The sequence below is a fragment of the Polypterus senegalus genome, chromosome 9 (genome assembly GCF_016835505.1).
Source record: "Polypterus senegalus isolate Bchr_013 chromosome 9, ASM1683550v1, whole genome shotgun sequence".
Taxonomy (NCBI): Eukaryota; Metazoa; Chordata; class Cladistia; order Polypteriformes; family Polypteridae; genus Polypterus; species Polypterus senegalus.
In genome coordinates, this window is record NC_053162.1 from 85,836,761 (window position 1) to 85,852,059 (window position 15,299).

General features: G+C 38.0%; 1 protein-coding gene across 5 annotated transcripts in view; it reads left to right on the forward strand.

Moving 5' to 3' along the window:
* The window catches only part of gse1 (Gse1 coiled-coil protein), a 709,767-nt gene extending 698,775 nt beyond the window's left edge, over nt 1-10,992 (forward strand). For 4 of the 5 annotated variants that reach the window (XM_039763382.1, XM_039763381.1, XM_039763385.1 and 1 more), the window contains 6 exons: nt 295-562; nt 719-832; nt 987-1,370; nt 1,555-1,839; nt 3,264-3,367; nt 10,428-10,992. In XM_039763382.1, coding sequence (XP_039619316.1) covers nt 295-562; nt 719-832; nt 987-1,370; nt 1,555-1,839; nt 3,264-3,367; nt 10,428-10,565 — 1,293 coding nt within the window. In that variant the 3' untranslated portion in view covers nt 10,566-10,992. The remainder of the gene's footprint in view (nt 1-294; nt 563-718; nt 833-986; nt 1,371-1,554; nt 1,840-3,263; nt 3,368-10,427) is intronic. The other variant, XM_039763384.1, reaches the window with a different exon arrangement.
* Nucleotides 10,993-15,299: the final 4,307 nt, after the last annotated feature.

Consider the following 15,299-nt stretch of genomic DNA (forward strand, 5'->3'; position numbering starts at 1 on the left):
TAATAAAATGTATATTGAGAGAAGCTGGGCTGGAGTAGCATATCAAGACATCATTGTACCGTCTTAACTGAAATGTGATTATTTACTGGATTGTTCGTTAATGGACATCATTTTGTTATGTGTTTGCCAAACTCCTTCTGTTCTACCAGTGCTTCTCTCCTTTCAGAATTGTGCCTTGAGCATGGGAATGGCGCTATATAAATAAAATGTATTATTATTCCAGCTTTTCACAATCATATAATGATCAATCCCAATGTAATGTTGTAATGTTTCTTCCAAATGCTGTCTCTGCAGAAGTTGGAATTCCTTAAGATGTTTGATTTAACAACACACCAGCGCAAGGAAGAGCTGCTACAGCTGAAAAGAAGGAAAAGGAGAAGAATGCTCCGAGAGAGGAGTCCTTCACCTCCTGCTGTTCAAAACAAAAGACATACGCCTCCTCCCCCCCTGTTAAGCACTCGCTACACCGCTGACCAGATGAACTGTGCCCCTGAACTTGAGGACAAAAAGAAGTTCCTCACAATGTTCAGCCTCTCCCATGTCAATTCACAACAGAGGAAAGGTAAGTTTCTCTCTCCAATTGCAGTGTTTTAAGTCCAAATGCCATTTTCTTCTTGAGGGACACATAATAGGGACCCAAGGCAGGAGAAACATTTCTTCTTAGGTTGCATTCTTCAGTACCAGGCCAGATAACTAAAGACACTGTCTTCTGATCTAGACAATGAAAAAGTTGTAGAGCTACTGCAGGCAATAAAAACGAAGAACGTAACACTAGAATCCATCAAGCATGCTTCCCGCCCCGTGTGTAGGAGCCCCACTACTTCACAAACTGGTAAGCCCTGTCTCAAATGAGAAAGCAACATGCGAGTTTATTGGCCAAATTAGTTGCTTAGATTGATGTTACTTTTAGTTTCCTTCACCATACCATCTTTGTGTAATAGTGAGAATTGCCGTGATGAACAGTTGGATGTTTTTTCCTTTTACAGTGGATCAGGTTGCACATCATCCAGGACAGGAATCAGAAAAGCTATCTACTACTTTGGCGCCTATCCCACCTCTTCTAGATTCTCAAAAGCATGTAGACTCAAGTTGGGCTGAACAGATGAAAACCTCAGAAGTGGCAAGACCAAAGGAAAGCCATCCTGCACCTTTTAATGTTGTAGACAAAGAAAAACCAAATGAAGGGCATGTTGGGAAGAAAAATTTAAGTTTGCTTAGTAGTGTCCGAGCACCCCATGTGACCAAAGAGGTCAACCAAAGCCTCAATGGTAGGACTAAAAACTGGGAGGCATTCACAGCTGAAGAGTTTGCTCACCAATTCCATGAATCTGTTCTGCAGTCCACTCAGAAAGCCTTGCAGAAACAGAAGGGTAAGTATAGAGCTGATGCAATGTTGGTTTTCTTGTTCAGAAGCTTCAGTTTACAGATTTCTTTTCTTTTACTGAGATTGTAATCATATGTCTTCTCAGTGTTATTAGATTTACTAATAATTACCAAACCTGATCCTGCTAGGTAGATTTCCTAAGAAGGCTGTCCTTTGTTTTTGTTTGTCAGGGACTACAACTGGACAAATCACAGAGATGCATCATAAACTGGACTCTTCAGTTCACTACAACATTCCAGAGCTCCAGTCCTCCAGCAAGGTTATGGTGCCCACGCCACAATTGCAGCAAAATGGCCAGCATGGTACTATACAGTCACGCAAGGAGTTGGCACATGAGGAAGAGGAGGATGAAGACTCTGAAGATTTAGAGGAAGAAGAGGAGGAGGAAGACTTTCCACGACCAAAATGGCATGGAATTGAAGCTATTTTTGAGGCTTATCAAGAGTACATTGATGGTAAGTTATAACATTTACAATTGCCAGGGACCCGCTGTTATGATGTTATCACTGTATTTTGGGCCATAGTAGATGAATTTTTTATCTTTTTTCTTTTGTTTTAAAATATCAAGTATTGAGATTCAATTCTGAAATATATGGGAATGTAAATTAAATGTACATTCAGAATTTTTACATTGGTCTGAAGTAAGTGTAACCTTTTAACTTTCTGTTTTCTCAATAAATTATGAACCATTTTTTTTTAACACAAGCAAGACATATGAACACTGTGTATTTCTCAGATAATGAGAAAGCCCCATATTAATCAATAATGCAGAGGAAAATGTCCTTTGAAGCTTTGCATCCAGGTTTTCATTATTGTTATTTAATGACATTAGTTTTTCCTCATGTCCGTTTGTTGTAGCTCCCATTAATTCATTTTATTTAAGTTTGTGTTTGATTATTTTAAATCAGTATAGATCATCCTTCAAGTGCATGATATGAAATTGAAGAGACAATCCTAGTTTATAGTGAGCTGAAGCACTTTTAACATCACCGTGTTTAGAAATATCATTTTCCAACTTAAGGTCTTTGTTCAGTTTATCATTTTGCAACCAAAAATGAACCAAAATGCTTGACTTCAACACCAAAGAGCATTTTCTGTGGTTCTCTCTCCAGCAATGCAACATTGCTGAGAATGCATTTTGTTATACATGTACCAATAAAATAAATAAAATGCATTGTTTTAACTTGCCCACAGATTGTTGCAGAGATTTCTGTGCCTATACATAAACCTGTACATATATCTACAATACTTTCTGTACTGATGCTATATCAAATATTGTGATGCTGAAAGAAAATGTGCAGTATTTTAATGTGATCTACTGAAGAGTAGCTTTACTGGTCCTCATGGTTTTCTGTTTAGGACCTTAGAGGTGCCCTGCATCCACATAGAGCAGCCTATGAACAATGTTAAGTTCCACAAGTGAATACATTTCATGTATTAAACACTGAAATAAGAATGATATTAATTACTAAACTTTTATTTTAGTCATTTGTTTATTCTTGAAATGAAAAGAATTAGAATTAATAAAAAAGCATTATTGTTTTAAATGTCACTTACTTTAAAATATGAATTGTATATCTTGCTTAACCATCCATATTGACATTCTAAGCGTATTGTTTCATATCTTTCATAAATCAAATTACTCACAATTCTGGGTCTTTTTAATTCATATGAAAACTTAAATATTTTTTTTCATATCTGTGTAATTTTAGCTCCTAAAAATCATTTGTGTGTTTAAGTTGGGACTTCCTGCAGGGTCGCATCGGTTTTTGCTGATGAGCCCAGTACCAGGGCTACTGCTAATGGTAATGAACATGAGGGCTATTTTCTCGGGCCTAGTATCTGTCAGTTTCATTTTTTCCCCTTTTTCCTCTCCCAGAGCAAAGTATCGAGCGGCAGGTGCTTCAGACCCAGTGCAGGAGGCTGGAGGCTCATCACTATAATCTCACCCTAACAGCAGAGCAGCTCTCGCACAGTATGGGGGTGAGTTTGCTTTACGATTTAACAGCACTCTAGAGGATCTCGCTGCCCAAACTCTGATATCATCTAGGGGCAGGAGATAATTAGAATCTTACCAAGATCTTGTGCAGGATTATCCAGCTCCACTCCTACACACTAACAGCGTTGATGGGAGCCAAGTGATGCTTCTGTACCCTCTGCTCAGTTCTTCTTCCATCTGATTATATAAACATTTTTTGTTCTTATATTTTTACCCAGCTGATAGCAGACCTCCTTTTTTGCTTTTAAATACAGTAATGTTAATTGTATTCCTTAGATTTAAAGTTGGTTTTACTAATGCTTCTTTTAGTGTTTTTTTTTTCATGTTTCTAGTTACAGTAGAATGTTTAACATGTTGGTTAATTAAAAAAAAAAAACAACTAAAATTTGTATATCTATCTATCTATCTATCTATCTATCTATCTATCTATCTATTAAATTGTATTACTTTTGTAATATATTGCAATACACTCCTTAACTTTTTCATTGGAAATTCTTGTAAATACGTCATGTGGGCTTTCTGTATGGAATTTGCATGTTGCATGTTCTCCCCATGTCTACCTGATTTGCTCTGGCTGCTCCAGTTTCCTCCCACAGTCCAAAGACATGCAGTGTAGGTGGATTGGTGATGCTAAATTGGCCCCTGATATATTAATGTGTGTTTGTGTGCCCCAGGGCCCTGCTCTAGATAAATGTGTTTAGAAGGTGAATGGAATAAAGAATCCATGAAGGAATAGAGACTTATCAATGTGTTTAGAAGGTGAATGGAATAAAGAATCCATGAAGGAATAGAGACTTATCAGTTGTGTTGTTAAATCCAAATAGAAAAGTGTTAACTAATGACATTGGATAAAAAGTGTTTTCAGCTGTCCTCTCAAGAAAACAACATCTAATAAACATCAACAAAAACCACTGAATTCAGTCTCCGTCTGTCTATCCCCCCCATTATAAAACCTTCTTAATCCCGTTCAGGGGTTTGTAGTAGGGCAGCAGCTTTAGGTATAAAGAAAAAACAAGTCTTTGAATGGGGGTGCCAGACCACTGCAGGGCACGGTTACATGATGTATTTACATGAATTTACGTCATGCCAATCTAGAACTAACAGTTAACTTTACATAAACTACTTTAGGGTGTGGGAGAAAAACACACATAGAAAATTGGAGAACATGCAAACTCATCATTGGCTAGCAGGAATCCAAAGTTAGTGCTCTGGAGCAAATGATACTTGGGCTCGGTCTGTGGTACATAAAACATTGGTCTGGAGTGAGCATTTGCTTCATGTTAAACCAACACAGTTTTTTTAATTTTAGACATACCTGGCATAGTATTTTGTCCATTATGGATTTGACACAAAGTTCAAGTTCATTTTTACAGTATCAATAAAAGACAAAAGTATACATAGAGTATGTGTGTGTGGGGAAATATATAAATAACATTCATACTTGCATATACACACTCATAGAAAATTGTGTATTTATACAAAAACATATATACTACCGTGACTGTTACAGTAGTAGTCTTACAACTTAAGGATCAAAAATGTCCCTTAATCTACTGGTACCAGTGACCCTGTATTGTTTGCCGGTAGGAAGCAGTGAGAAATGAGCAGGATGGCTGAGATGTTTAGTTAAGTGTTGTATGTGTGCTGAACAGAAAGCAGCTGAATGCTCAGAAAATTCTGTGCTGCCCTCAACTCCTCCTGTAGTGCTTTAAAATCTGAAGAGGAGCAGGTGCACCAATACTGTTTTTTTATGCTTATCTACATGTTTACTGTTGTTTTATTTATTTATATATATACAGTATATATATATATATATATATATATATACACACACACAGTATATATTGTTACATAGTTTACTGTCAAATAATGCATGTGTTTCGCCCTTATTTGGGCTCATCAGGCGTACACACTCCACCAAGGTTATTATAGTTTTGCCTTTTTATATTAGTTTTTATTTCTATATTTTTTCTGACCTTACTTGGAAATTCAGTTTAGTTTTAGTTTTCCGTCATCATGTATTTTTAGTTTTAGTTTAGTTTTTATTTCACAAAGACATTTCTATTTTATTTTTATATATATATTAGTTTCAGTTTTAGTAATTATGGCATGGACAGAACTGTACACTTAACAGATTTGGATATGAGTTTAATGTTAATGGAAGCTTACTATACTGCCTGGTTTAGTATCTGGTTTTGTTTTTGTCTGATAAAAACAAGCATAATCATAAACTAGACACTGAATATGAACGATTTTACACAATTTTATAATTTTTTAAATATTTTTTCTTGAAAATCACAGGAGCTTAGGAAGAACAGGGCTGTTAGGCTTGAATCAGTGTGCAGACCCCACTTAGCTGTATTGAGGGAAACAAAGAACAACAAGCATGCATGGTCAAGGTTAGGGGTGGCGAGTCTTGAATAGCCCACCAGAAGAATAGTAAACCCATAATGAGCAGGGCAACAGAAGGTAATAAGAGTATGGACCGGCACAAAACAACAGAGACAGCGTCTGAGATTAAGAACAACATATACATTATCTAAACCTGTTTATCCAGACTAGGATTGCAGGAAACCTGGAGCCTACCGCAGCAGGTTTGGATGCAAGGCAGGAAAAATCCCTGGTATGCAATATGTATGATATGGCTGATGTTAAAAACAAAAAGAATATGATATTTCAACTATCTATTTTGAGAGAGAGAGAAAAACATTGAGAAAAGGGAGACAAATATTTTAAAATATAATTTTGCTAATGAATTACTTTCACAATATGAGGCATTTTGAGTGGTGAATATGAACTAAAAATGATAAATTAATATAGAATAAATACAAAAACCCATTAGTAGTTTTTCATCACTTGTCAGGCTCTACCTTTGTTTGCATCGCTTCATTGTTAAACGATGTTTTTAAAGCAAAAGTGATTAGTCAGTAACAATATGCTGATCTTGTATGATGACCTAGTCAGTATCTCGATTAGTGACATTTTATTTTACAAAAAACCGGGAGTTGACCAAGGTTATTATAGTTTTGCCTTTTTATGTTAGTTTTTATTTCTATATTTTTTCTGACCTTACTTGGAAATTCAGTTTAGTTTTAGTTTTCCTTCATCATGTATTTTTAGTTTTAGTTTAGTTTTTATTTCACAAAGACATTTCTATTTTATTTTTATATATATTAGTTTCAGTTTTAGTTTTAGTAATTATGGCATGGAGCGCCTACGGAGTTAGATTTGTGTCACAATCAGACAAAACTGTACACTTAACAGATTTGGATATGAGTTTAATGTTAGTGGAAGCTTACTATACTGCCTGGTTTATTATCTGGCTTTATTTTTGTCTGATAAAAACAAGCATAATCAAAACTAGACACTGAATATGAACAATTTTAGACAGTTTTATCATTTTTAAAATATTTTGTCATGAAAATCACACGGGCTTAGGAAGAACAGGGCTTTTAGACTTGAATCAGTGTGCAGACCCCACCTAGCTGTATTGAGGGAAACAAAGAACAACAAGCATGTAGTGTCAAGGTTAGGTGTGGTGAGTCTTGAATAGCCCACCATAAGAACAGTAAACCCATAATGAGCAGGGCAAGAGCAGGTAATAAGAGTACAGACAGGCACAAAACAACAGAGACAGCGTCTGATATTAGGAACAATATATACTTTATCAAAACTTATTTATCCAGAGGGATTTCAGAAAACCTGGAGCCTACCGCAAGGCAGGAAAAATCCCTGGTATGCAATATATATGATAAGGCTGATGTTAAAAACAAAAAGAATATGATATTTCAACTATCTATTTTGGGAGAGAGAGAAAAACATTGAAAAAAGGGAGACAAATATTTTAAAATATTCTGCTAATGGATTACTTTCACAATATTAGGGATTTTGAGTTGGGAATATGAACTAAAAAAGATAAATTAATAAATATGGAATAAATACAAAAACCCACTAGTAGTTTTTCATTACTTGTCAGACTCTCTACCTTTGTTTGTATCGCCGTTGTTAAACAATGTTTTTAAAGCAAAAGTGATTGGTCAGTAACAATATGCTGATCTTGTATGATGACCTAGTCAGTCTCTCGATCGCCGTTTTATTTTTAAAATCCGGAGTGCTCTCCCTCGACTTTCTTGTATACTCAGATATGGGGATGGATATTTGAGGAGTAAACTGCAAGACAATGATTATATTTCAATATTATGTACATTACCATCAACAACAAATCAAATTAATAATATATTGAACAATTATTAAAAAAGTAAAGTTGAATAAATCGGACTCTGCAGCTGTATAAATAAAAAAAATTGAGTATGTGTTCAGATAAAGTACCACTTCTGGGTGATGGATTTGGCCCAAAAGTTAATACAGATCTACAATTGTGGTGTAACAACCACATGCGAATTTCATCCATCTATCTACGTTTTGAGTTAACGTGTTTACACACGCACAGAGACGCACACGCAATTCCAAAAACAGTATTGTTGGACACTGGTTAGTCTATAACGTCAAGATTCATCAAAATATCGAGGTCGAATTTTTTCATGATTACTATACTTTCTGTATACTTCATATATGAGAAAGTAAAAACGATTTCTCCTGTGCTAAGTGGCAGGTGAATTGCTGTCAACAAATAGCAGACACCTGAGAAATAAACTGAAACGTTACTCACTTGTGATTTTTCTATGGTAAACGTTTTATTGACCAGCACATTCTGATTTCAGCCATTTGAATTACATCTTGATACACAAAGAAAGGCGGCACGCAAATCGCTTTCTATTTCACATGCTTTATGCACCCGCACTCAGTTTGCTCTGTCACCGCAAATGCTGTGTGAACTGCTGCCCTCCTTCACCAGCTGCCGTTCACTGGATGAATATATGCGGCGGCTCGTGGTGGATGACTTTCTGTTTTAGAGTTAAAACTTAAAAGGGTTAAAGACTAACGGCAAGAATATTCATTCAAAAACGAAAACTACAAATATTTTAGTAAATTATTATTTTATTTCAGTTAGTTTTTCCAGCTACTTTAATAGTTTTGTTTAGTTTTAGTTTTTCATTACGGTTTTGTTAATTATTTTATTTCAGTTTACGAAAATGTTTTTTTAATAATAGTTTCAGTTTTGATTTTAGTTTTCGTTAACTATAATAACCTTGCACTCCACTGCGCCACGGCGTGTGGTTCATTTATTTGACAGCCTGGAGATCGGAGTAATTACATACATGCGTTACCTGGTAGGTAACCACCCATTCAATCTATTGGGGACTCATACTACGAATGCTATGAATGCAAAATATACTGTATATAATACACACACACACACATAATGGCCACCAGAGGGTGCTGCAGCTCCCCAAGCTCCCAACACAAACAGGTTTTAACATAAATCTCAACCAGCAAAGAGTTTTATTGTGGGTAAATTTTATAGGAAGCATTTCCCACACCACATCCATAAGACAAAAATACCACACAACAATGCTTTGTCTTCTCTTTTTCCTCCTCCTTCTCTCTCTGCCTCCATTTCTCCAAGCAAGCTTTGTTCGCCTTCTCCCAACTCTGGCTGCCTGAGTTGAGGCAGGCGGCTTCTTTTATGTGAAACCCAGGAGCACTTCCGGCTTAGGCTGAAGCCCAACAAAACAGGGCTTGCAGCAACTGTCAGTGTTCATGGCAGGGGAAATGTGGAAGTCTGTACTAACACAATAGGTATGTTGATCATGCGGATCAGGCACTGGCATTCAAGTCTGTCATGTGCAAGCAACAGAAAAAATATTAGAAAACTGCACAAAGAAACATGCTTCAGTGTCACAGTTGGGACAGTAGGGCTGTGTGTTGGTGACTGTTTCAAAACATTTCACAAACGACGTGTACTAAATCTGGATCAGTACAGCAGTGCACACTAGTCGTACCTTTCCTACTGTATTAATGCTGACAGCCTTGATATTTACATATTTCTGTTGAACGTAATAATAAGTTTTTTCTCGAACAAAATTCAACGTTTTTGGTTTGTTTTTCCGAGAGTAAACACAACAATGAGGGGGCTATAGAAGAAAGTAGTGAAAACTAGGAGCTGGCCAAGTAAATCCACCAATTGAGGTTTTTAAGTGTAAGGTAGAGGAACAAAAGAGCAGCCGAGCAGAATCAACAGCAAAGAATGGCAGCTCTGCACAGATTTGAGCAAGACTGGCATCATCATCCATATCCAGGAGGCGCAAAGCTGCCTTAAAAAAATTAAAGGCGGACATACAAAATATTTTAAAAAATAAAAGAATGGAATCTCTGTAAAAATAGGGGTCTTGATTTTTGTTACCCTTCTACCTAAAGTAGATTAGATTATATATTGTTCAGCATTTCTGTTTCAAATTAATTTGCTTCTTCCTTTTTGGGCTTTGGCCATAAAAAATAAAATGGGGTGTACTTATTTTTGTTATTTACTGTTAATTTACTGACATACAGCCCCATACCCCAATAAAGAATTGTCCCTATAAATGTGTCCATGTGAGACCATTATTTAAGAACAGTGGCAGCATAACCTATCACTAGGGTGAAGGACAGGTAACAGTCACTGCCTCTACAATATTTGTTTGCTGAAAACGTACCTAGTACAGATTTTCCCAGAGGGTCCGGCATTGGTGCTCGTCCAGTGGCTCAAAAGACTGTAACGTGATTTCCATCTCCTCTGCCACAGTTGGCACACCAGCATACCTTGACGGATGTTTTTAGGGACCGTCGGCTCTTGTAGCAAAGTGAATTATGCCACTTACCCCTCTCCTTTCCACAGTGTTACAAGGGGGGCAGGCCTGAAGCGCCCCACGTCTTCAGACTTGATGCTTGTATTTGTCCGGCAGCATTCACTGCAGGGTCTTTGTTTTGCTAATTTTGTGAATTCTATTGTATCTTTTTCACATTCATTTTTAGTTGTTGCAAAGTAAAGCAAACTTGAACAACCGTATGTACATGAAACCTCCAATAAATGCCACTGCCTCTAGTAGTTTCCACAGCAGATTTATGTTCTGTCTTTTAAGCGTTATTTTTGTTTTTGGTCCACAGGAACTCGTGAGTCAAAAACAGAAGCTTTCGTCAGAAAAGGAGAAACTTCAAGCAGAATTGGACCACTTACGAAAGTGCCTTGCACTACCACAGATACACTGCTCTAGAGGTTATTTCAAGGGGTATCCCCCAAGGTGACATCCCTCTACCCTGTGTCCCCATAGTAGGAAAAAAAAAAAGTTTATTTTATTACTTGGAATTATTTAATGAAAAAAAAAATTCTGCAGAAGACTGAAGCTGCAACAATGGAAACAAATATGTGCCATGCATGTAAACATCCACTCCATGACAGTTTGCCTGGTGGTGGACATGGACCAGTGACACCAGGAAATCCTCCACTGAAGAAAACGGCAAGTTTTGCACTCTTGCCAGTGTCAGGTGACGTGACTGTGAGCAGGCGTCGGTTGGATAGAGCGCCCTCAATTCTGTTGCCATAGCATCCTCAGGAGACAGAGGCCTTGATTCTGATGCAGTGCCGTCCGTCGTGGGTTGGGTTAGGTTTAGTTCTGCGTAAGAGCCATGACACCACTTGGCAGTCTAACTGTGCAATGTAAGCAAAAGAAAATGTGTCCCTTTTTATTTTTTTTCCATACACTTTGTGTAGCAAACTCTTATGACGAGTGACCCTGGCTCCTCTCTGGCAGTTTTTAATAAAGATTCGAATACTTGACTTTCATCCAAATGGGCTTTTCCACGGAAAACGCACTTAAGAAAAACCAAGGTGTGACCTTGAGTTATTGTGTTACAAGCAACACCTTTTTTCAGTTAAGGAAGGAATAAATGCATATTTTGGAAAGATTTGAAATCAGTAATGTCAGTTAGGCATTGTTTTATTACAATATAGAAATTTTGAAAACAGAAGAAACAAGGGTGCTTAGCCTTGTAATGTACATAATATTAAAAGAATTTTGTATGTTTTTATTACTTTAATTATTGTTTTAAAAGGCCTGCCATTTTTAATATGTTAATGCTTTTTGGCAAAAAAAAATACCACGCTTTTAGTGTTTGTACTGCTGCTGGTCAGGATAAAAAATTTTGAAGTGTTTTAAAAATTTAAAAAAAAAAAGACAAGCAATTTTGTTTACTGGCACACTGGTTTGATCTCAGTGATGTGCCAGTCGAGACGAGCGTTACAGGATTACACGTCAGGCGTGGCACCGGCCTGCCTGCCTGCCTGCCTTCCTCCCTCCCTAACTCCGACTCCAAAAGCCTACAGCGTCCCATTGTGCTTGATGGCGACGCTCGGGAACACTGAGTCACCAGCGCCACGGACTGGGATTAGTGCCGCGCCTTGCATATTTGGGGTATGGTTTTGTTTTTTTGTTTTTTTTTTGCTAATATTGCCATAATGGGTGTCTTGAGAATTGGTGTTCTCATTCCCGTTTTCCTTTCACGCAGGTGCTCACCCGTTGCAGATACATTGCAACACGCTTTTTTATTTTATTTTCGTTTAAACCGAGATGCACTGCTTGGCAGTGGTAAATGTATAGACTTTGAGATGGCATATAAAGTGGACCTCAAGCTTCTGAATGATCCATCCAGTCATCGATCATCAAGCTCTCTTCATCCAATTCAGGGTTGCGTTGCAGGCTGAAGCCAATTTTGGCGGGAACCAACCATGGATGGGGTGCCATGTTGTTGTAGACCACACTTGTTCACCAATGTAGTGCCTATCATTCAGAAATTTGTCAAAAGGAGCGAGTCTGAGGTAACGCTGGTACGTTTTGTGGTGACCAAACTAATTGAACGTCTACCTTAAACTGAAGGGCTGGCACAATGGGGACAGATTTTTTAAAATTGAGGGAGGATGCAAGACATAACAAACACCGCCATTGTAGGCTTAGAAACCTTCTTGACAGTCATGTGCACGCACTCCTTGTGGTTCAGTTTGTAGTTTTTCCTTTTTTCGAGTTTGTCGTGAACGCTTCCTCTGACGGTGTTAGCATTTCTATCACTTCTGACAGAGAGTCGGCCCGGTATCCGTGTCAATGCACAATTCACGGGTGATTACTTTAAACAAAGTGGGTGCTGGCGGTCTTTCTCTCCAAGTGTAAGACGTGTTTACTGTTCTTTTTGTTCTCATCAGTTCTCATCTTTCAGTCGAGTTTGTACCAAGCAGGTCCTAATGAATTCCTTTACCCCCGGCTCACAAGCACATGGTGTTTATGATGGTCTCGGATCGTATACTCTGACCACCGCCTTCCCACCAGAAATGCAGACAGGTGCCAAGTAACCAATTCTGCAGTCATGGTGGTTAGGTTAGCTTTCTCTGTCCCAGCAAGACACAGTTTTTGGGGGCTCCTTGATTTCCTTCTTCATGTTAGAATTTGAAACTCAACAAAAATGGATTTTACTGTGCCTGCCTAAGAAGACTTGAGGAATGCCTGCGGTGCGCAGAAGTATTAACAGCGTTTTAGTTCCTGTGTTGTTTAGCTGTTTCTTTTTAATTGACGGCATTTCATATTCTTGACGTACTTTTATTCATGGCTACCTTTTGCTCTCTACTTTTAACCGAATTCTCAGAAGGGTCACATGCGCCATTAGGACTGACTCGCTGGCGCCCCTCAGTGTTGGTTCCTGCCTCGTGTCCAATGCTGCCAAGTACCCTGCAACCCTGTAATGGACTAAGAGAGTTCATGAAGTGATGGATGATCATCCTGTAGTTCCAAATACCCACTTGTTGATATCGAAAGTGCAAGGCCTGCTATCGGTTTCTCACTGCGTCAAGAGGCTCCCCCAAACAGTCAAGTGCTTTAAGTTTCTTGTCTTTTCAGTAACACACCTTCATTCTGTTTATTTTATAGCCCCTGCTTACTGAAGACCACAGACCAACAGTTGGGGGGGTGGTGGGTGAACACAGCACTCCTCTGAAATCTTTAAAGTTCAGACTTTCTTTCTGCAATGCAATATAGTTTTTTTTTTTTTTACATCTAATTTTAATATGAAATGTTAATAAAAATCTATTTTTTTATGTGAAAACAAATGAAAATTCTTTTTAGTGGAAATAGTGAGTTACAAGTATGCGCCACTTTTATTTTTTAGCTCTACCAATGTGTCCAGAGTGCTGCAAAGAGGAATGCTTTAATAAAAGAGGAGTGAGCAGCAAAAGCCGAGGTCTGCGCAGACTTAATTGTAGCCCCGCCAGCAAACGGCTTCTCCAGATTGTCTCTGCTAATGGCTCTTTATTATTTCACTTGCACTATGAACGAGAGGGCCGCTTTGGTCACTGTTTCAGAGCACACTGCCTTCATTTGAAGTATACGCCATGGCACTGCCGTGCATCTATTCTGCCCTTAAACGCAGTGTAATTGGCCTTGGGGGCAGATCTGCACCTCACGCCTTCGCCATCGCCCGCCCGCCCGCCGCCCAGCAAACTGAGCACTTGACAGCAACACTGGAGCCGGGATGCTGGAAGTGGAATGAACTCCAAACTCTCACTTTTCTATTTGTACATAGGTTTGTTTTAGTTTTTGTTTTTTTTTTTTTTTTTGCTAAAGGATCTTTTATGTGACATTGTGGTTTTAAAAACCCCACCCCCTCACACCTACACCAAAAATAAATAAAAAATACCCTGCCGAATTTCAAGAAAGTAACAAAAGTAAAGATTCGTGAAAGGCGTGCTGCTGCAATTAAGCGTTGATCTTCCCATTAGACATAAGCGTCGCCCTTTTTAAACATTTTCTTTAAAGTGGAAAGGGAGGAACGAGGCAAACCCACCCACTGCAGTGACGTTGGGGTCAGTTTTAGATGCTGTGAAAAATAAAAAAAAAGGAAAAAAATCCTGTTTTAAAGTGTATTTGTTTGAATTAATTGTAATGTAATATATTCTTTGTTGAATGTAGTAATTAGGTATTTATGAATATATTGCTGTAATTTCCAACTAAAAAAATACAATAAATAAAATCTTGAAAATGTTTTCTAGGATTTTTTTTTTGGTGACTTGGTTTCCTGTCTTTCAGAGTCTTTGCATATCTTTGATTTCCTTTTAGCCCGACTGCTTTGTTGCCTTAACCTATTAATTCAGTCCTATTTCTATTCTACTAGGAGACATTCGGACCACCAGTCCATGGAGAAAGAAGGTTTGTGCACTTCTTACAAAACACAGCACTTCGAGTCACTCAGGCGAGGGTGCCGCCCGCCACCTCTTTGTGCCTTAAACACACGTGGGATGTGTTTGTGATGAGAACGATCAGTCGGTCCGTGCAGTGTGCTTCACTCTCAGCAGATGTCACTGCAGTTCTTCTCCTGTCTTGTATGGTTGCAATGCTTCTTACTGTGAGATGAACCCCCAGCCCAGTGACACGGCCAAGGTAGCCTGCACTTAAAATTTATATGTCATGTTATATGTATAAGCTCTTGATGGAGACCGAGATCAAGATTCGAAACCCACTGGTTCAGTAGTTTTTGTATGACAGACAGACAACCTTTAGCATTTTATATATATAAATTAAGAGAAAAGCCAAGCAAAATGACACCTTTTATTGGCTAACCAAAAAAGATTACAATATGCAAACTTTCGAGGCAGCTTTTCTCTACATTCATAATGGCTAACATGGTACAACACCCTAGTACTATATATATATATAAATTAATAAATATATCATTTATATATACTGTATGTATGTGTGTGTGTGTGTGTGTGTGATATATATATATATATACAGTGTGTATATAATGATGTATATAAACAAAAGACCAGTGTATATGTGTGTGTCCACTCTGCTCATGCTCAACCAGAGCCACTAGATGGCGAATGTGTGCACTTTTAAATATTTTTGGGATTTGCTAGTGAAGCACTGTACATAGCAAACGCCGCCATTCAACAGCAACATCGTGCTCATGACACAGATGAAGAGACACAACACCGAAATT